We start from the raw sequence: 23340 nt of genomic DNA, 5'->3' as shown, positions 1-23340 counted from the left end.
ATGGGTGAAGAACCAAGTTTTCGGGCTACTTGGCAATTCAAGAAGAACTAAGTTTTCAGGCTGCTTGCCAAGTCAAGGAAATTTAAGGGGGTGTTCAAGAAATTTGGGCCGAAGTGGTGGAGCAGAGGGAGGTGAGGATGCATAGTCGACCAGAATCAGAGGTTACGAGCTGAAATAAAGGACTGAGAGATTCGTGAGCTAACATTTCATGGAATTGGCCAATGAAGTGTGTAATGTTGCTTTGTTGCCATCCTGGTGTGGCATGTTTTCTCTGAAAGCCCTTCAAATTGTCTTTTGTTGATATATTTCTTGAGGTCTGGTTGATTCTGTAATTGATTAAATATGAAATATTTTACAGGAGACCAGTCAGCATGACGTACAAGAATTAAACCGAATTCTCTTCAGTGCACTGGAAAGCTCTTTAGTTGGAACCTCCGGTCATGACCTCATCAACAGACTGTACCATGGAATAGTTGTTAACAAGATTGTCTGTAAGGAGTGCGGTAACATTAGTGAAAGACAGGTATGAAACTGTTCATAATTTTGAACAGCTGTATCAAATCATCTCTTAATCTTCTTTGCTCTAAGAAGAACACCCAGCTTCTTCCATGTTTTCACATAACTGAAGGCCCTCATACCATTAGAGTAAATCATTTCTCTTCCCTCTCTAAGATCTTGACAAATTTCCTAAAGTGTGGTGCCCAGATGAGGCCTAGCCAGTGTTTTATAAGGTTTAGCATAACTTCCACACCTCTATTAATATAGCAGTGAGTCCCATATGCTTTCTCAACTTGTCTTGCCACCTTCACAGATTTGTGTGCATACACCCCCAGGTCTTCCTGTTCCTGCACATCCTTTAAAATTGTATCATTTAGTTCATATTTCCTATCCTCATTCTTCCTACCAAAATGTATAACTTCAATCATCTCTGCGTTTAAATTTTACCTGCCACTTGTTAGCCCATTTCACCAGTCAGTCTTTGTCCTCCTGTAGCCTGTCACTATCCCCCTCATTGTTTACTACATTTGAATTTTGTGTCATCGGCAGACTTTGAAATTATGCTATGTATATGTTTGAAATGCTGGTTCCTTGCCCAGAGCAGCTAACATGAGGAACAGCCACTGAGCATGAAAAGGCTGGTAAGAGGTGGTGAAAAGGCATAAGAAGAGTGCAAATGCAGGAGTTATGCAGTAAATCTGAAACTACTGGAAATGTAGGCCAGTCATAATCTGAAATGAGAAGCAAGAGACTGATGGCCTAATCATAGATCTTCTACTAGAACTGGGATCTGATGGTCTATGTCAGCTGTCCTCCTCCCTTAGCACTGGCAGTGCGCATCCCAGCCCCCTGCTTCTTAAAAAATGGGGAATTCTCCTTGAGGTACAGCTTTGTGACTGTCACATTCATACAGCTCAGTATTGATACTGAATTGGACAAAATTTAACCTGATTTGCAAGTTCGTACCAGTTCACTATCAATGTGGTCATTTTTTTGTACATATGATTCTAGTCATATATAAAGAATGCTTTTCTCCTTATTAATAGATTTTTAAATAATTCATAATATGCAACCTGATTTTGGCCCATTTTCCAACGCAAAGTGGATTACTGTGTTGTGTTTTCATAAAATACGAACTTGGTTCATGTTATATATAATGGTGTGTTATGTAAGAAAACCTATGGTTCCAGTGGAATGCTGGAAAGAAAAATTACAGTAAATGTTGAAGTAAAACATTTCCATGTATATAGCAGTGTGTTTCATACCTAAATTACCATGCAAAATATTCCATCCTTCTGGCATTAGAAGCAGAAGTGCTTTTGTTTTCTTAAAGGAATGCAGAAGGCACTGTCAGTTTTCAAAGATAAGTTCTTTTCAGTTGAGAAAGGTCTTGGGCTGCATTTTACGTTGGGCGGACGGGAGCTGACCACCAAAGTAAAAGTTGGTGGCGAACCCGCTTCTGCCCAGCTCATGGATCCAACCCACATTTTACGCGTCCCCGGGCTTTAATTGTTCCGAGGCGGGACTTCCACCCGCTTGAGGAAAGAAGTCCCGCCTCATTGAGCTGCCAACCAATCATCGGGCCGGCAGCTCTTGGTCCCAGCAGCGCCATAGGGAGTGGTGGCCGAAGAAAAGGCCTATTACAAGGGGTTGCCAAGCCCCTGACTGGAAATACATTTGCATAGTAACAGACCGTGCTTGGAAAGGACAAAGGGGCCACTTGCTGCTCCAATTTAATCCACAATGGACTTTTGATTACCAGACGTTGAAGGTGGAGAGGCTAGCATTCCATGTTAATTGCTGAGATGACCAAATACACAAACAGACATGGTCAGACCAGTGTAGTTACATGACTAACTGGCTGTTGTAGAGTTTTGTGAATTTGAACTTGCCATAGAGAATTGGAAGTCAGAAAGCTTTTTGCTCCTGAACTGGGAACACCTCTCTCCTGTCTGCTTTCATCCCGTTCTCACCAGCTTCGGAAACCATTCAAGACACATGAAACCCAAGAGAGAAAAGTCTCCTACAGTGAACAAGGTTTAAGAAGAATACTGGGTCCCAACAAAAAGCAAGACCATATCTTCAATCAAGGACGACAGCAAGCTCGAAGCACAGTAACAAAAGCCCTCCTCAGAGATTGCCTCAAACTTTTTCACTTTATTTTTCTTCTCTTTCCTGTCTCTATTTGCATGTGCGTATCGCGTATGCATGCTAGCGTGTGGCGCGGTATGTATCCGTAGGCGTAAACCAAATTAGGGTTTAAGTTTTAATAAATTTCACTTTTCTTCTTTAAACCTAAGAAAACCTGGTGTGCTGGTTTCTTTGCCTTATAATTGGCAAGTGGTGAACAAGGATTCACCAAGGGGGAGCTAAAACAAGTCTGTTTAAAAATGAAACCCTGTTACAATAAGACCAGGAGAAGGCTGAGACGGACCCCTAGACACCTTTCTTACCTGGTTGCAACACTAGACTCAACCACTCTGACACTGTTGTTGCTGAGCATGCATCCTGCACCTTGCATAAAATTCAAATTGTCCTGAACTCTGCGCACTTATCCTGTCCGACATTAAGTCCCATTTGTACATTACCCCTGCCTTGCTGATCACTGCCTCTCTGAGAATGGTAGATTTTTGCTAGGCAAAGGTATTGAGGGTTATGGAACCAAGCTGAGTAAATGGAGTTAAGATGTAGATCAGCTGTGAACTAATTGAATGGAACAGACTCAAAGGCCTGAATAAACTATGTTCCTATGTTTCTCTGTCCCCGAGCACATTAAATTCAAAATCCTTATTCTTATGGTTGAGTAAAATAATTCGTGCTTTACACCATGTGAATTGGTCTGAAAGAGCAGTTATTTTCTTGAAAAAAAGAGTTCTTAGAAGAACTGTTAGGACTTGACGTTTTGGGCAATGTACTCTGCCCGTCTTCTGGAGAAAAGACTGGATCTGTGGAAGAGGTGGATTTTATATAAGGTGAAAGATATGAAAACCTTCAAATAATGTTTATCCTTGTCTATAAATTCCTCCATGGCCTTGCTGCAGAACTACATCCACTTCCAAATGCTGTTTTCCTTTGATTCTATTCCCTTTGCCGCACCACTGTTAGCAGAGCCTTCTGCCAACTCTCTCCAATTTTCTGGAACTCCCTCCCTACGCGCCTCTACCTTTTTTTGAAAAAACCTCTTCTAAATCTCTCAGTTTGAGCAAACCTTCAGTCATCCCTCCTAATCTCTGATTTCTTGGCTCTGCGACAATTTTCCTTAATTCTATTTTTGCCCCGCCTCTCTTTCCCCCCCCCCCCCCCCCCACCCCCCACACACAATTCCACAACCCCCACACATCCTGTGCAGCATCATTCTCTGATTCTATTAAATATTCCTTCTTAAACACCCTGGAATTTGAACCCATGACTTACAGTTTAGCATAGAAATGTGAGAATCCCAGAATCATCTTGGAAATATTACAACATTTTTTTCAGTCTGCCAGTGGGAGGATTAATTGAGCTTTCATGGCACTGGAATTTTTAAAATACAGATAAATCTAATTTTAAATGCAGTAACTTGAAGAGAGTGCTATGAATATTTTATTGACGTGCATTAATATTGGTTTCTTGATTGGCTTTGCGTTTTTCGCGAAGTTATTGGAGAAAATCATACTTGACACTTTCCTGGAACATTCACCAAAACATCTGGTATACCAGAGAGATTTACAGGTTAGGAGGAGGCCATTCCTTCCATCATGCCTATGCTGGCTCTTTACTAGAGTGAAATGTGGTAAAGTTGCTTATCATGAAAATGCTTTTTGAAAAACTTTCCATCTGCCACTTTTTCCAGAAAGCTTTAATATCTAAAATTTGATTTCAGATAAATTTAAGAATCAAATAATTGCGTGACATTTAAATTTATCTATTGAATTGACTTTTCTATTTTATGTTTTCATTAACATTTTTGTTTGGTCTCAGTCTCTATCAAAAAACTTGGTTTGGAGTTCATATTTTTGTCCAGAGCTGTGACTCTGAATGCGGTTTCTGCATATGTAATGTATCCAATTTCCTAGAATACATAATCTGAACCTCAGCAATATTTTTCTGAAGTTTTTGCTTGGCTTTTTTCAAGATCATTTCAGGAAATTTTTAGAGGACCAACTACTAAAGCATTATTCAGTAAAGTTAATATTCTGTGTTTCTTTATACAGGGAGCTTGTGGGCTGGATTTTACGCCCCCCCCCCCCCCACCCCCACCCCAGGTGGGATCGGGGTGAGTGGGGGGCATGGAGTATCATGGCGGGGCGGGGCAGAGGACCTGTCACCTCCCCATTGCCCAGTGATCTTGCCAGGGTGGGGATAGACAGTCGACTGCCTTCATGCCCAGAGGTCAATTGAAGCCCTTAAGTGGCCTATTAAGGGCCAATTAGGGGCCTCTTCCCGCCGCCGCTGGGATCTTACCAGTGGCAATTGGTGGCTTTAAAGAAAAGTGTATTAAACTGGAAACAGGCAAATGAATTATGCAAGCTCCTAATTATCACCTGCATATTGTTGATAATTGGAAAATTTTAATATTTTAGTTACCAACAACTATCAGCTACAGGGGGAAAGAAAAAAAGGGAAGACAGTGAATGCCTTGTTCTAATTTGAGTGTTCTGAACAAATTGGTTTAATTTTGAAAGGGGCTAGGTTTATCATCTATGTTTGATAGAAAATGTAAATATTCTAATTGCTATCAGCTATTGGATGCGGAAAGCCACACCCATGAAGCACTAAACACCAATTTGAGTGTTTGCAGCAATTCCTTTTGAAATTATTCAAAGTATTGCATTGGAGGCAGTTCAGAGAAGATTCACTAGGTTTATCTCTGGGATGAAGGGTTTGTCTTATGAGGAAAGGTTGAGCAGGTTGGCCTATACTGATTGGAGTTTTGAAGAATGAGAGGTGAACGTGTTGAAATATATAAGATTCTGAGGGGGCTTGACAGGGCAGATGCTGAGAGGATGTCTCCCCTCCTGCGGGAATCTAAAACAAGGGGGCATAGTTTCAGAATAAAGGGTCTCCCATTTGAGACAGAGATGAGGAGGAAGTTCTTCTGAGAGTTGAATCTTTGGAATTGTCTACCCTAGAGAGCAGTGGAGGCTGAGTCATTGAGTCTATTCAAGGCTGAGATAGACAGATTCTTGAACAATAGGGGAAGTCGAGGGTTATGAGGAACAGACAAGAAAGTGGAGTTGAAGCCAAAATTAGATCAGCCATGATCTTATTGAATGGCAGAGCAGGTTGGAGGCACTGTATGGCCTACTCCTGTTCCTATTTCTTATGTTATTGTGTTCCTCTACATGCGTGCTGATGACTCCCTGTCCACCCTCTCCCCTTTGTTCAGGTAGGCACTAAGAATCCACTAGTGAGCAAAACCTCTCATTCCACTCTTAGTTCTGACAAACAGCTGGTTTGCATATCACATTTCTGCCAAACTCCCAAGTTCCCTATCCACTGTGATGCTGAACCAAAGGATACACCTGCTGCTGTCAAAATCTAGTTGTCTTACGACTCCTGCCCCAACTCTGCCGAACTTTATGACTATTCCCCATTCTTATCAAATGGCACAACTGACTCAAAGTACAAATGAAACACGAGTTCCCCATCTCCCTCCTGCTAAATACCAGGTATCTGTTTCTAGTTGGTGCAACTTTCATACTATGTTATTCTCAGCTCTAAAAATGGTAGTGATTAAAAAGAAAGATATAAAAAGGCCAGTCATGTAAACTTTTCGCAGAATAAGGGGCAAAGTTGTGGAATTCAATCCCCAAAACAGCAATAAAAATTGCAAAATGCTATTCAGTAATTTAGCCAGTCACTAGATCAGTTAACTTGATGCTGTGCTCTACATTGCATATGCATTCCTATTCTTTTATAAAACAGGCAATCCTTTGACTCTCAGTAATGCCTTGGGAGATCTAATGTGTATTGTTAATAAGTAGGTAACAATAAGGGTTGTCTGTGTCATGCACATCCTGTTCGCAAAACACATTTCCTGCGTCATAATTTTGAATCACATTTTATGTCAACCTGGCTTAGTCATAAGGTCACCAGTTCAAACTCCATTTGAGACGTCAGCAGATAATCTAAGATGAGTTTAGTGAAGAACTGAGGGAGTGCTGCATTTGTGGAAGTGCCGTCATTTGAAGGAGACAAACTGAAACCCCATCTGCTTCTCTATGTGGACCTAGCAGATTACTCAGAACTCTTTTTGATAATTCATGTGATACCCTGATGAATATTCTTCAATCAACACCATTGAAATAGATTATCTGATAATAGTTGAAACTTGCTATTCCCAAATTGGCGCTCTGTTTATAAAGCAATAGTGACTACACTTCAAAAGTATTAATAATGTCTAATGCAAATCTGTATGTAAACATTTATGATGGAATTTCTTATATAAACAGCTTCTTGTCAACAATGTAGTTCCAGTCTCAGCTCTCTAGTTAAAAGCAAAATACTGCAAATGCTGGAAATACTCAGCAGGTCTGGCAGTATCTGTGGAGAGAGAAGCAGTGTCTCCTTTCAGGTGAAGCAGCCATTTACTTGTACTACTTTCAATTTAGTATACTGTATTCGCTGCTCACAATGTGGTCTCCTCTACATTGGGGAGACCAAACGCAGATTGGGTGACTGCTTTGCGGAACACCTCTGCTCAGTCCGAAAACATGACCCCGAGCAGCCGGTTGCTGGCCATTTCAACACCCCTCCCCCCACTCACTGCTCTCATGCCCACATCTCTGTCTTGGGCTTGCTGCAGTGTTCCAGTGAACATCAACGCAAGCTGGAGGAACAGCATCTTATTTACTGATTAGGCACTCTACAGCCTGCCAGACTGAACATTGAGTTCAATTATTTCAGAGTATGACGGGCCCCCCTTTTTATTTTTAGTTATTTTTTCTTTGTTTTATTTTAGTTTGTTTCATCATTCTTTTTTTTTTTTACCATTTGCCTGCCTGCTGTTTTTTTCATGTTTGTGCTTTGGGCCAGGGCTGTTCATTTTTCTGTCAATTAACACCCTCTCTGCACTAACGCTTTTTGTCTTTCAGTACACCATTAACATACTGTTTGCCTTTGCTCCATGACCTTGTGGTCAGTTATTATCTGTGCCCCTGTCCTATCAACACCTTCCCTTTTGATAGCTCTTGCCCCACTCCCGCTTTATTTGCTTAAAACCTATTACATTTCTAACCTTTGCCAGTTCTGATGAAAGGTCACTAACTTGAAATGTTAACTCTGCTTCTCTCTCCACAGATGCTGCCAGACTTGCTGAGTATTTCCAACATTTCTTGTTTTTATTTCAGCTCTCCAGTTGATGTGTTGATGTCCTATATTTCTAGCCCAACTATTGCTTGCAGCCAATCATTTGCTTCTGTGCTATTTCCAAAACTGAGTTCCAGGCCATGACCCCCCCCACTGTTCCTGAGGAAAAAAATCCCCACTTTTTCTGAGCTTCTGTCTTTTCACTCCTAAATGTGAGCTCCAAGTCCTCTATGCCTGAACCCCCTTATTCCTTCTAAACTGAAGCCCTGTTGTTATTGACTCCCTTCAGACTGGAGCTTAAGTGCAGTTCTTGGTCTCCTCTGTCCTCCTTCCTCCTCAATTCATGGCCTGCCCGCTCCCACAAAGACAAAAAGACATTGAACAACCGAGCTCAATTCCCTGCTGCTGGATAGTTAGACTAATTCTTGTATTTCTCATTATTTTGTTTTCTGCTTACATTTGTAATTTCTTCCCTTCATTCTTTTACTGCTATCCACACGTCTTCGATGTTCTCCTTTTCTAACTTGTTCCCATTGCCTCTATTATGAGTATCATTGGTTTAATTGGCAGGAGGACTTCCTGGACTTGACTGTGGCTGTGAAAGGTGTCAGTGGTCTGGAAGAAGCTTTGTGTACCTTCTATGTTGAAGAAGAACATTTTGATAATGATAATCTCTACCAGTGTGGAAGGTGTGAGAAATTGGTTAAAGCAACTAAGGTAAGCTTTCCCCAGAGTGTTAACAGTGTCTTTTCTCTTGAGGAAGGCTGTAGACTGCACTCCCAAATATAAATGACTTGACGCTAACAGAAATAGACTTTACATCCTGTGAGAAGTTAGTATTTTGTGTACTATTATTTTGAAATTAGAGAAATCTTAAGGTGGCTTCAAAAATGCTTCCTTGAAAAACTGTCAAGACCACTTCGGGGGCAATTTTATCCTGACTTGTCAGGTGGGAAATCCATGAGATCAGGTGGAATGATGGTTTTACACCTCACCTGTATTACTCCTTGACTTCAATGAGGAGTAAAATTGGGAGGGTGTAAAACCAACATTGCATCCAATCCTGTCAGTTTCCCAACTGGTGGGATAGGTTAAAATTGCCCCTATTGGGTGGGGTGTAAAATTAGTGTTCCACCTGGTCCTGTGGGTTTCCTGCCCAGTCAATTAGATTAAAATTGAATCCCCACCACCCCATACCACCTGGATTTGTCTTTTCAGATCTCCCAGTCTTCAAAGATTTATAGGTTCTTTGAAGGGGAATAGATTTTTTGTACGTGAATTCCAGAAATTGAAGTAATGTTTGTAACTAGTATGTTACATATTGGTAGCAAGAGGGGGCGAGGTGCTCCAAATGGGGAATTGACTGGTAGATGAACATTGTGCTTTGTTCTGTGATTACTAAACAAATGGAATCATTATGAAATGAGATGTAGGGTTGACATTTTCATGGCGTAAGCCATCATTGTCTCTTTGTTGGTTAATTGATTAAATTTGATTCATTCTCGGTAGTTGTGCTTTTACATCAAGAAAGAAGATTCATTTAATCCAGAGTCTTTCATCATCTATTTACTTAACCTGAGCAGCATGGAAAAAAAAAACTGAGCAGTCACCATGTAAATCACCATAATGCAGAACATGTTATCAAGGATGATGGACTTGTTTTTGTGTTTAATTGGTTGACCAGTTTATATATCTCGACACATACCATTTTTAATTTGCAAATCGGCCAGCAGGTTCAGGCGAAGAAGATATACGCTGTGAGTTGTGAATTAGCTGTAATTTGTTGGTTAATTTATACCACTCCTCTGTTTGCCTTGCACATACGGGATCTCGTATTTTGCCTCCTTGATTTTTAACAAATTGCTGCATTAGTACGTTAAATTTGCTCCAGAAATTTAGAGCTGGAACTTAACAGTGTAAGTACACTTTTAACAACATGATAATGCAATGTCAGTCAACCCCTCTGGCATAGAAAGGGAACTATTTAATCTGTTGAGTCTCATTCCTGCATATAGTAAATTATTAAAGATTTTTTAAAAACTCCTCTCTTTGTTAATTCAGTCTTCCTTTCCCTTTCATGATTTCTCTTTCTGCACCTGATTTGACTCTAGTTCATCCACTCTGACTCGCCCTCCTTCACTGTCATTCCTGTTTCTTTCTCAATCCTTAAATCTCATTGGTAAGGAGATATGACACACTGTTGACCACATCATTCACTAAGGTCCCAGGTGCCTGTTATCCCCACACTGTTATCGTCTCTCATTTCCAGCAACATATAGGGCAAAATTCTTTCAGGCTGAAGGGTGTAGGCAAAAGTAGAACTAATGGCACATGCTGTGAAGTGTCCTGCTCCAGCAAGATTTGGGCCACTGTATATCTTTTGTCATTGTGTTGCATTCGTATCCAGTTATTTCTATTTGTTTTGCCATTCATTTTTATCTATAATTAAATTGCAGCAAGCTGGTTAACCTGTATATAGTGACCTGCGCTGTTTCATTTTCTGAAGTAAGGGGAAAATATGGTGAAAGTATGTTCTTGTGTCAGTGATTTACCGCTGTTCAAAGTTGATAAACTTGGGGTTTGCTAATCCATATCCGCCAGAGAATAATGACCCAATTTCAACTCCTAAGAGGTTTACTCTGCTTAAGGAAAATATTCCAACCAGGAACACAAGAAAAATATTGAGGACCAAGCCTGAGTTGTAGTGCTATCTAGCTTCTCCACGAGATCTGACAACATTGCTAACACAGATTTTCAGAGGTGTTCTGATATTCAGTTGGATAAACCACCCCTGCGCCCCCTGCACCCGCCCCTCCCCCTCCACACTTTGTTCTGGCCTGAGACTGTTCCATGGTAGAATCATGGCATGCAAGTGTATCGTGGCCTAAAGATTAACAGGTCTACAACAAAATTGGGGAAAGGTTGCAGTGTAAATTGGGGAGAATAACATTTTCAGGTTTGAAGCTCCTTTGTGATGTGATGGCAATTATTTTTTGTTTTATCGTTTTCACTGACCAATCATTAGCATTCAGAAAAGTGCCTTTGATCAAAAACAAGACAGGCAGTTTTAAAGTTGTCTTTCAGTATAATTAAAACTCTCTCAATGTCTGACACACTTTCAGTAATTAAAAAAAACTTGGCTGAAATACACGATGACCAAAAATAGCAAGTCACAAACTATCTTGGTTAGTTGTTTTTAGTCAATAAAATATTTAAGCCAACCAATAACCACATCTGTTTAAAAAGAAAATTACTGTCTCTGTTTTTATAAACATTCTCATTGACTAAAATTTACCAAGAAGACTACAATAAGCAACTGGTAACCACCAGTAAAGCAATTGCAAAGTGAAATGAAGAAAAATCTCATTAGGAAATTCAGGAATTTGGAATGTGTGGTCCAATGGTCATTATAAAACTCATGTGCTCTCTCCCCATGAACAACACAATGCTATTAATAATTGTAAAATTACTGTAATAATTAGTAAAGAACCAAACAGTATGTATACTTAGTTTTCTCTATTGAGTGTAAACAATGTGAAGCCTCGCTGATGAGCTTTCCATTTTTGCTACAGAATCCCAGTGGCTTTTGTATTGAATATAATTCTGAAAAACAGATTTGTTTGGTGGCCCGAGTCCAGTTTAACCATGTAATATGGCCCATTCTCTTGTTTTGCAGGCAGCAAAGCTACGGCACCTCCCCACGTTCCTCACCATTTCATTGCTGCGTTTCAACTTTGATTTTGCCAAGTGTGAGCGTTACAAGGAGACAGGATGCTACTCTTTTCCAGTCAGGCTCAATATGCAGCCGTTCTGTGAGCAAGTGGGTCACAATTTCTGCTTTACTTCTGACGCATTCAACATTTTAAGTACGGTTGACTTTCCTAATACCGTAATGCTTTTCCAGGGATGATATTTTTCTTTTTACCTGGGTAAGATGATATAAAACATGAAATTTAGGCAGAAGGATATCATCAATCAAATCCCAACATCACCTATGTGGCTCAGTGAATTTATGCAGTGATTACCTGTGAGATTCTCCCCTGCGACCCCACGTGCTGCCATAGGGGCTTTCAGGTTTGATTGCTGGTCTATGTTAGCTGATTGCAGTCAGAACAGTAATAGAATCTTGACAGCTGGCCTCACTATGTGGGCATCAGAATCTGGTCCTTTGCATTCTGGCATTCAGCTGGAAAGCTTGCATGAATAATGAGCAGCTGAACTCATGATATGTACACTACCAACATCTCTTGATTTTTTTTCTTTTGAGGTTGTAGTGTGGCTGAAGTATTTACTGGTTCCTTTTGATAGATCCCTACTAGACATTTATTTTGTGCAGCATGGTATTTTCAACCATGTTGTCACAGCGGAGATGTTTTGGCCATATGTGCCTACAATCTTCCACAAGGCAGGCTCTTGGTAATGGTTCTTATGAGCAAGTAGAAATATTCAGCTACATCATCAGCCTGTGAAATAGGAACAAAACTGTATAGCTGCAGAATGAGTCCGGCTTGTTCCCTCAGTGTTTCATTAAGGCCAGTGCTGACAGTTGCCTGAGGTCAGATTACTGTTCATCTTGCTTTTCTGAGGAATCGAAGTGGGGCACGGAAAGCAGAAATATTAAGTGATGTCTTGGCTATTTGCTGTTGAAACCTGTTTACTTACAGGGGCATCCTATCCTTCAGCTGTGTGTTGCATCATTGAAATGGCGTGATTGCACCTTTTGTGAATTCCCTTTTGTTTTCGGAGGACCAGGGGACTGCTGGGTAAGGAAAAAGGTATATATTTGTGTGGTTTAGAATCTCTTTCTTTTAGTTTCGGTGACTGCAGCTTGGATAGCAACGGAGGTGCGTGAACGGGCTTACAGCTGTGAAGTCAATATCAGCGTAAGTTTAAAAGTGAATTCCCTTTTGTTTTCGGAGGACCAGGGGACTGCTGGGTAAGGAAAAAGGTATATATTTGTGTGGTTTAGAATCTCTTTCTTTTAGTTTCGGTGACTGCAGCTTGGATAGCAACGGAGGTGCGTGAACGGGCTTACAGCTGTGAAGTCAATTTCAGCGTAAGTTTAAAAGTGAATTCCCTTTTGTTTTCGGAGGACCAGGGGACTGCTGGGTAAGGAAAAAGGTATATATTTGTGTGGTGGCTGTACCCGAGACACTACACGTGTAGTGTCTCCCACCCACCCTCCTCCTCTAACCAAAAAAAAAAGGACTCTGGTATGTTGATAAGGTAAGCTTTTTATTTAGGAAGTTCTGTCCGTTGGATTGCTAACCTAACAAGTTTTGACTTTTGTTTTTTTTTTTTGGTTTTTCAGTAGATTTGTTGGGAATTTGGAATAGTGGGAATGGAGGTTAAGGCAGTTGTATGTTCCTCCTGCAGAATGTGGGAGGTAAGGGTCGCCAAGAGTGTCCCTGCTGACTGCATCTGTGGGAAGTGCACCCAACTCCAGCTCCTCGAGAACCGCGTTAGGGAACTGGAGCTGGAGCTGGATGAACTTCGGATCATTCGGGAGGCGGAGGAGGTTATTGAGAGGAGTTATGGGGAGGTAGTCACACCTCAGGTAAAAGAAGTAGGTAGATGGGTTACCGTCAGGGGAAGGAGAGGGAACCAGCAGGCAGTGCAGGGATCCCCTGTGGCCGTTTCCCTCAACAACAGGTATACCGTTTTGGATACTGTTGCGGGGGACGACTTACCAGGGGTAAGCAATGGGGTACAGATATTTGGCACAGAGTCTGTCCCTGTTGCTCAGAAGGGAAGGGGGAAGAGGAGCAGAACATTAGTCATTGGGGACTCCATAGTTAGGGGAACAGATAGGAGGTTCTGTGGGAACGAGAGAGACTCACGGTTGGTATGTTGCCTCCCAGGTGCCAGGGTTCGTGATGTCTCGGATCGTGTTTTTGGGATCCTTAATGGGGAGGGGGAGCAGCCCCAAGTCGTGGTCCACATAGGCACCAACGACATAGGTAGGAAGAGAGATGGGGATTTAAGACAGAAATTTAGGGAGCTAGGGTGGAAGCTTAGAGCGAGAACAAACAGAGTTGTTATCTCTGGGTTGTTGCCCGTGCCACGTGATAGCGAAGCGAGGAATAGGGAGAGAGAGGAGTTGAACACGTGGCTGCAGGGATGGTGCAGGAGGGAGGGTTTTGGTTTCCTGGATAATTGGGGCTCTTTCTGGGGTAGGTGGGACCTCTACAAACAGGATGGTCTTCACCTGAACCAGAGGGGTACCAATATCCTGGGGGGGAGGTTTGCTAGTGCTCTTCGGGGGGGTTTAAACTAATTCAGCAGGGGAATGGGAACCTAAATTGTGGTGCCAGTGTACAGGATGTTGAGAGTAGTGAGGTCAGGGATAAAGTTACAAGGACGCAAGAGGGCACTGGCAAGCAAGAACCTGGTTTAAAGTGTGTCTATTTCAACGCCAGGAGCATCCGGAATAAGGTGGGTGAGCTTGCAGCATGGGTTGGTACCTGGGATCTCGATGTAGTGGCCATTTCGGAGACATGGGTAGAGCAGGGGCAGGAATGGATGTTGCAGATTCCGGGATTTAGATGTTTCAGTAAGAACAGAGAAGATGGTAAAAGAGGGGGGGGTGTGGCATTGTTAATCAAGGAGAGTATTACAGCGACAGGACGTTTGAGGACTCGTCTACTGAGGTAGTATGGGCTGAGGTTAGAAACAGGAGAGGTGAGGTTACCCTGTTGGGAGTCTTTTATAGACCTCCGAATAGTTCCAGAGATGTAGAGGAAAGGATAGCGAAGATGATTCTCGACAGGGGTGAGAGTAACAGGGTAGTTGTTATGGGGGACTTTAACTTTCCAAATATCGACTGGAAATACTATAGTTCGAGTACTTTAGATGGGTCAGTTTTTGTCCAGTGTGTGCAGGAGGGTTTTCTGACACAGTATGTAGACAGGCCAACCAGGGGCGATGCCACATTGGATTTGGTACTGGGAAATGAACCCGGCCAGGTGTTAGATTTAGATGTAGGTGAGCACTTTGGTGATAGTGATCACAATTCGGTTAGGTTTACCTTAGCGATGGGCAAGGACAGGTATATACCGCAGGGCAAGAATTATAACTGGGGGGAAAGGAAATTATGATGCGATTAGGCAAGATTTAGGATGCGTAGGATGGGGAAGGAAACTGCAGGGGATGGGAACAATCGAAATGTGGAGCTTATTCAAGGAGCAGCTACTGCGTGTCCTTGATAAGTATGTACCTGTCAGGCAGGGAGGAAGTTGTCATGCGAGGGAGCCGTGGTTTACGAAAGAAGTTGAAGCGCTTGTCAAGAGGAAGAAGAAGGCTTATGTTAGGATGAGACGTGAAGGCTCAGTTAGGGCGCTTGAGAGCTACAAGCTAGCCAGGAAGGATCTAAAGGGAGAGCTAAGAAGAGCAAGGAGAGGACACGAGAAGTCATTGGTGGATCGGATCAGGGAAAACCCTAAGGCTTTCTATAGGTATATCAGGAAGCGCATGGGTAAGGCTTCCACTGCTATGTTCAGACTGGCCAAGAGAGTGTGGGAAAATGGCGCACTGACACGGAACACAAAAGTCCGAGTGTATCAGGCCTGTGTCCTCAGTACCTTGCTCTACGGCAGCGAGGCCTGGACAACGTATGCCAGCCAAGAGCGACGTCTCAATTCATTCCATCTTCGCTGCCTTCGGAGAATACTTGGCATCAGGTGGCAGGACTATATCTCCAACACAGAAGTCCTTGAAGCGGCCAACATCCCCAGCTTATACACACTACTGAGTCAGCGGCGCTTGAGATGGCTTGGCCATGTGAGCCGCATGGAAGATGGCAGGATCCCCAAAGACACATTGTACAGCGAGCTCGCCACTGGTATCAGACCCACCGGCCGTCCATGTCTCCGTTATAAAGACGTCTGCAAACGCGACATGAAATCGTGTGACATTGATCACAAGTCGTGGGAGTCAGTTGCCAGCATTCGCCAGAGCTGGCGGGCAGCCATAAAGACAGGGCTAAATTGTGGCGAGTCGAAGAGACTTAGTAGTTGGCAGGAAAAAAGACAGAGGCGCAAGGGGAGAGCCAACTGTGCAACAGCCCCAACAAACAAATTTCTCTGCAGCACCTGTGGAAGAGCCTGTCACTCCAGAATTGGCCTTTATAGCCACTCCAGGCGCTGCTTCACAAACCACTGACCACCTCCAGGCGCGTATCCATTGTCTCTCGAGATAAGGAGGCCCAAAAGAATCAGGAATAAAAGAATGACTAGAGTTAGATTAGGGCCAATCAAGGATAGTAGTGGGAAGTTGTGTGTGGAATCAGAGGAGATAGGGGAAGTGTTAAATGATTATTTTGCGTCAGTATTTACAGTAGAGAAAGAAAATGTTGTTGAGAATACTGAGATTCAGGCTACGAGGCTAGATGGGATTGAGGTTCACAAGGAGAAGGTGTTAGCAATTTTGGAAGGTGTGAAAATAGATAAGTCCCCTGGGCCAGATGGGATTTATCCTAGGATTCTCTGGGAAGCTAGGGAGGAGATTGCAGAGCCTTTGTCCTTGATCTTTATGTCGTCATTGTCGACAGGAATAGTGCCGGAAGACTGGAGGATTGCAAATGTTGTCCCCTTGTTCAAGAAGGGGAGTAGAGACAGCCCTGGTAATTATAGACCTGTGAGCCTTACTTCGGTTGTGGGTAAAATGTTGGAAAAGGTTATAAGAGACAGGATTTATAATCATCTTGAAAAGAATAAGTACATTAGAGATAGTCAGCACGGTTTTGTGACGGGTAGGTCGTGCCTCACAAACCTTATTGAGTTTTTCGAGAAGGTGACCAAACAGGTGGATGAGGGTAAAGCAGTGGATGTGGTGTATATGGATTTCAGTAAGGCGTTTGATAAGGTTCCCCACGGTAGGCTATTGCAGAAAATACGCAAGTATGGGGTTGAAGGTGATTTAGAGCTTTGGATCAGAAATTGGCTAGCTGAAAGAAGACAGAGGGTGGTGGTTGATGGCAAATGTTCATCCTGGAGTTTAGTTACTAGTGGTGTACCGCAAGGATCTGTTTTGGGGCCACTGCTGTTTGTCATTTTTATAAATGACCTGGAAGAGGGTGTAGAAGGGTGGGTTAGTAAATTTGCGGATGACACTAAGGTCGGTGGAGTTGTGGATAGTGCCGAAGGATGTTGTAGGGTACAGAGAGACATAGATAGGCTGCAGAGCTGGGCTGAGAGATGGCAAATGGAGTTTAATGCGGAAAAATGTGAGGTGATTCACTTTGGAAGGAGTAACAGGAATGCAGAGTACTGGGCTAATGGGAAGATTCTTGGTAGTGTAGATGAACAGAGAGATCTTGGTGTCCAGGTGCATAAATCCCTGAAGGTTGCTAACCAGGTTAATAGGGCTGTTAAGAAGGCATATGGTGTGTTAGCTTTTATTAGTAGGGGGGTCGAGTTTCGGAGCCACGAGGTCATGCTGCAGCTGTACAAAACTCTGGTGAGACCGCACCTGGAGTATTGCGTGCAGTTCTGGTCACCGCATTATAGGAAGGATGTGGAAGCTATGGAAAGGGTGCAGAGGAGATTTACTAGGATGTTGCCTGGTATGGAGGGAAGGTCTTACGAGGAAAGGCTGAGGGACTTGAGGTTGTTTTCGTTGGAGAGAAGGAGGAGGAGAGGTGACTTAATAGAGACATATAAGATAATCAGAGGGTTAGATAGGGTGGATAGTGAGCGTCTTTTTCCTCGGATGGTGATGGCAAACACGAGGGGACATAGCTTCAAGTTGAGGGGTGATAGATATAGGACAGATGTCAGAGGTAGTTTCTTTACTCAGAGTAGTAAGGGCGAGGAACGCCCTGCCTGCAGCAGTAGTAGATTCGACAACTTTAAGGGCATTTAAGTGGACATTGGATAGACACATGGATGAAAATGGAATAGTGTAGGTCAGATGGTTTCACAGGTCGGCGCAACATCGAGGGCCGAAGGGCCTGTACTGCACTGTAATGTTCTAATTCTAAAATACTCCCAGGTTAATTACTTCCCTATTTATGTTCATCCACATTCCTCCGCTAGTGACTTCAATACTCACTGTTAAATGGTTTTAAAGAATGGAAAATCAAAACCAGAAGGATGTTAAAGTTGATCTTTTCTAGCTTTTTTTAAGTGAATGATGACTGGTGAAACTTTCATATTAAGCAGCAGATTTATGGTCCTAAGTCTCACTAATCTTTTAAAGGGGAATGTTTCTCCTGTGAAAAAGGGACACATGCAGAGGATTTGCCTTCAAATGGTGCCGTATTGTCTCTTTTAGAAACATTTCAAAGGGCTTGACATGCAATGAGTATAGTGAGAGTTAGGTAAGTACAATGACTGTTTTGCATGCAGCAAGGTACCACAAACTGATATGAATGAACAACATTTGTTATGTTGATTGAGAGAGGGATGTTGTCCAGGACACAGGAGAACTACCTGCTCATCTTTGAATAATTCCATGGGACCTGAAGCGGAATAAAATCTCACTATAACATCCCGCTTGAAGAATGATAGATGTGGCAATGCACAGCTCTGCACTGGAGTGCTTAAGTCCTGGAGTGGGACTTCAGTCGATTACCACTGACTCAGATGAGAATGGTACTAGGGCATCCTAATATACATATACCTTTAACGCGTAGTACTCCCCACACCAGTTATTTTTTTGTTGCCCGCGGCCAGTTTTTCCAATGCCTGGTAATTTTAAATTTTTTAAAAGTACGCACGTTATTCACATGGAGCGAGGCCTGCATGGTACCTTCCAAACTGCTACATGGTCTCATGCACGTACGTTGCTTAGCGACGATATTGATGAGGGGTATCTTGTATTGTTGATACCGAGTTCTGCTGGACTCGTTAGCCTCAATCATATTTTCCGCTTACAATGATATAATTACAGGCAGGCTGAAAGGAAATATTAGGACTTTTTGCTTGCAGAAAGATTGAGCAGCACACAGATAGGTTGGATGGAATGGCGTGTTTCCGTGCTTGAACTTCCTTGTATCTAACTTGAATGCTATATGTTGAATTTTCTGTGGATCATCTTTCTAAAACTGATAAACAGTGCCCAGCTATGGGTGGAGTTGCAGATGAAGGGTCTCTGTAGTAGCAACTCAATAAAAATTTGTTTAATTCTCATCAGGTACTAGCTAACTGGGGAAATAAGGGCACTTTGAGTTAAAAGTACAGCCCTTCCCCTTACCTCAAAGTTTCCCGTTTAAGTTTTCCTCAACTTCCACTTGTGAGAGTGCATGTTATTTTATACAGCTCTGATTTACTAATGTCATAATCAGTGCTGCTTGACATGATGATGCAGCCGTTCATCATACCCTTCTTGTATTTGCGCCTGACTTACGTCAGTGTGATTGCTGTTTTCTAGATGTGAGGCAAGGTACAGTGTCTTTTTGTTTTCATAGAATCAGAATAATGCAGCACAGAAGTAAACCATTAGGTTCGTCATGCCTGTGCTGGCTGTTTGGTAGAACAAGCCAATTAGTCCCATTGCCCTGCTTTTTTTTTAACCTATAGCAATATTTTTTTTCCTTTCAAGTATTTATCCATTCTCTTTTGAATGTTACTGTTGAAATCTGCTTCTACCACCCATTCCAGATCACAACAACACACTGTAAAAGAAAAAGGTTTTCTTACGTTGCTTCTTGTTCTTTTGCCAGTCACTGGAAATCTGTGTCCTCTGATTACCAAACATTCTGCTACTGGAAACAGTTACTCCTTGTTTATTCTATTAAAACTCTTCAGGATTTTGAACACCTTTATCAAATCTCTTATCCTCCTCTACTGTAAGGAGAGCAACCCCAGCTTCTCCAGTCCCTCAATCCTCGGAGCATTCTAGTAAATCTCTTTTGGCACCCACTCTTAAGACCTCGATATCCTTCCTAAAGTGTGATGCCCAGAATTGACCATAAGAATTGAGACTTCACCAATGTTCTTTATCAAGGTTTAGCATAACGTCCTTCCTTTGGTGGTACTCTATTAAAAATGCCAAGGATCCTGTGCAAAAGCAAAATACTGCTGATGCTGAAAATCTGAAACAAAAATAGAAAATGCTGGAAATACTCAACCGGTCTGGCAGCATCTATGGAGTGAGAAACAGAGTTAACATTTCAGATTGATGAACCTTTTAACAAAATCATCATTTAAGTTACGTCATAAAGTGCTGTATAACAGCAAGTTGTATATTTTTGGAAAATCTGATATTGTGTCTCCATTGTGCAGATAAGGAAATTTCCGCAGGTTTGAATGCCTGTGTCAATGCGGCCACCTTGTTTGTCTACATTTAAAATGGCTGGTAGTATGAGACAGGAAAATACTGCTTTATATTGACTAATGAAAAACATTTCTGGTGCGCAAACCTCATTTTAGGGCACAAATGTCTTCTCATACTATAGTAGCACTCTTGTCCCTCTGTCAGAAGGTGTGGGTTCAAGCGTTACTCCTGGACTTGAGTACATAAAATAGGCTGACACTTCAGTGCAGTACTGCGTGAGGGCTGGACTGTCTCTGGTGCATTATGACTTAAAAATGGTATAAAGTATTGAATATTAAGCAAATCTTGATCTTATAAGCTCTGGTTTTCCTTCCCTAACCTCTTTGCCTCTCTATATATCTCTCCTCCTTTAAGACACTCCAGGCATTTTAGTCATCCGCTTTAATATCGACTTAAATGGTCTGGTGTCAGATTTTCTCTGATAACATTCCTGTGTCATGGGACATTTTACTGTGTAAAAGATGCTATATAAATGCACATTGGCTGTAGAAGTCTTTATTGTAACAATGAAAATCTTATTGCCTTTCTTGTCTTATCTTGTAGGATGACCTGCCAGATTCTGAGTACGAGTATGAACTCTTTTCTGTAATTATCCACAAAGGAGGGTGTTATGGAGGGCATTACCATGCATACATCAAAGACATTGACCAACTGGGCACCTGGTTCTCTCTAGTGAGTCAACTACAGTTAAAATATCCTACTGCTCTTGAGATACTTGATATGTTAGTGAATGTATCTACCCCTTTATTTAAATATAGAGGTATTTATCCCAGGAAGTGTCTTCACTTTAGTTGGTTTAATTAAGATATATCAAAAATGTGGGATTTTTTTTTCTTGTGGTTTGACATTTCTTGAGTGCGCTGCAGTATTGTCATTATGCTATCATCCTGTCTGACCTATCCAGCAGTTTGTATGTAACATTCTACATTACGTGCTTGTAGCCATCTGTGATAGCCTCTTACGTTTTCATTTAAAAGTTTCAGTCAACTGGGAGTGTTAGTGAGGTTTCTGTAAATAAAGGAACCCGTGTCCTCAGATCAGTTGTTAAATAGGGTCAAGCTTTTTATTCCTTTTCGCAGGAACAGTTATCTATTGAGCCTGTGCTGCCATTCAATTAGAGGATGACTGATGCATAACTCAGTATCATTTACCCTGTTTTGCTCCCTTACCCAACAAAAATCTGTTGATCTTAGCCTTGATAATTTCAATTGACACAGGATCTGCAGTCTTTTGGGGAAGAGTTCCAGAATTCCACTACCCTTTGTGTGGAAAAGGGCTTCCTGATTTCACTCCTAAAGGACCTAGCTTGAATTTTAAGACACTGTCTCCTTATTCAGGGTTTCCCTACCAAAATAAATAATTTCTCTGTATCTACCCCCTAGAAAATGCAGTTATCATTTTAAATTAGATCACCCATCAACCTTCTAAACTCAGGGATATACAAATCAAGTTTATGCAAATTGCCCTTATAATTGAACCCTTTAAATGTGGTACCATTCTGGTGAATCTGCACTGTACCTCCTTCAAGGCCAGAATATGTTTTCATGAGGTACTGTGCCCAAAGCTGAACTCAGTACTTCTTGTGGGGTCTGACCAAGGCTCTGTACAGTTGAAGTATCACTTTCTCACTTTTGTATTTCAATCCCCTTGAGATAAAGGGGATTTCTTGTTGTACCAGTTAACTAGTTTATAATGCTTTTTGTACATGAAGACTTAAATCCCTCTGCTTCTACACAGCTCCTAGCATTTTACCATTCAGAAAATATACTAATTTGTCTTTCTCTGATCCAAAATGCATGACCTCACAATGCCTCATATTGAACTCTATCGGTCATTGTTTTGTCTGCATACTTAATCTGCTTATGTCCCTTTGCAATTTCCTGCTCCCATCTACATAATTTACAGTGCTTCCTAATTTAGCGTCATCTGCAAACTTGGAGGTACAGTTTTCTGTTCCTTCATCCAAGTCAATGAAAAGCTGAGGCCCCAGTACCGATCCCTGGAGAACACCATTTCTCACTTCTTGCCAATTGAAGAACATTCCCTTTTGTCCCTACTCTCCATCTTCTATCTCCCAACCAATTACTGACTCACATCAAAATGTTACCTCCAATTCTGTGCAGTTTCATTTTTGCTAATCTTATGGGAAACCTTTTCAAGTGCCTTCTGGAATTCCATATAGACAGCATTTAAAGTCACTCCCCTCTCCACCATGTTCGTGACTACCTCAAAAAAAATTCAACTGGATCAGTCAGACGTGAGTTAGCCTTCAACAATCCATGCTGACTCTTTTTGATTTGTTCAAATAAGTGCTCGACACTCTGGGCTGAATTTTCAAAGCGGGGTCAGGAACCCACGCCTGGATGATTTCCTGGTCTTGACCCCACGCCTCAGCTGTGTCAATAATGCAGGGTTTCCCCACCAGAAGAAATAATTTCTCTGTATCTACCCTAGAAAACCTCATTATCATTTTAAATTAGATCATTCGTCAACTTCTAAACTCAGGAATACAAATCAGGTTTGTGCAATTTGTCCTTGTAATTGAACCCTTTAAGCCTGGTACCATTCTGGTGAATCAGCACAGTACCTCCTTCGAAACTGGAAGATATTTTCATGAGCTGCTGCACCCAAAACTGAACTCGGTACATCATTTGGGGCGGATAGGGGAGTGACTATAAATGCGGTCGATATGGACTTTCAGAAGGCATTTGAAAAGGTTTCCCATAAGATTAGCAAAAATAAAAGCGCACCGAATTGGAGGTAACCTTATGATGTGAGTGAGTACTTGGTTGGGAGGTAAAAGATGGAGAGTAGGGATAAAGGGAGCATTCTCCAATTGGCAAGATGCGATCTTTAAATGTTAATGCCCTAATTGTGCAGAAAGCGAGTTTGTCACCCAATTAGTGGCACCAAGTGTTACCAGGAGGCGGGAGCTGCCTGCAGATTGCGAGCGGAAAAGGCAGACAGCAGCCGTGATAGGAGCCTGTTGCTGCCTTGCTGAAGAGAGCAGGCAGCTCCTTAGAGGGCCAGCAGAATAAAGAGGTGAGGCAGCATTTCTAAAATATATATTTTTTAAAAAATGTCCTGCGCTTGGCCGGATCCCCGTGGGCCCAAAACATTTCATCTTCCAACAATACAGTTGCCCCTTTGTCTGCTGTGAGCCTGACCGCTGTGCACTATTGTGCACCAGATTGCTGCGGATTCCCCTCGACCCCTTTAACAAGCTCCTCCATGAGCTTAATGGGCCCTTAATTGGAGGTGAGAAGCTTCCCCATT

The 23340-nt window shown here is 42.1% G+C and overlaps 1 protein-coding gene across 4 annotated transcripts in view; it reads left to right on the top strand.

Moving 5' to 3' along the window:
• Positions 1–23340, top strand: part of usp40 (ubiquitin specific peptidase 40) — a 172268-nt gene that overhangs the window by 40511 nt on the left and 108417 nt on the right. For 2 of the 4 annotated variants that reach the window (XM_068036074.1, XM_068036070.1), the window contains exons 5-9: positions 359–523; positions 8359–8505; positions 11465–11608; positions 12453–12563; positions 20608–20736. In XM_068036074.1, coding sequence (XP_067892175.1) covers positions 359–523; positions 8359–8505; positions 11465–11608; positions 12453–12563; positions 20608–20736 — 696 coding nt within the window. The remainder of the gene's footprint in view (positions 1–358; positions 524–8358; positions 8506–11464; positions 11609–12452; positions 12564–20607; positions 20737–23340) is intronic. The other 2 variants (XM_068036072.1, XM_068036071.1) reach the window with 2 other exon arrangements.

The sequence above is a fragment of the Heterodontus francisci genome, chromosome 7 (assembly GCF_036365525.1).
Source record: "Heterodontus francisci isolate sHetFra1 chromosome 7, sHetFra1.hap1, whole genome shotgun sequence".
NCBI lineage: Eukaryota > Metazoa > Chordata > Chondrichthyes > Heterodontiformes > Heterodontidae > Heterodontus > Heterodontus francisci.
This window is presented reverse-complemented; position numbering and strand designations above follow the sequence as displayed.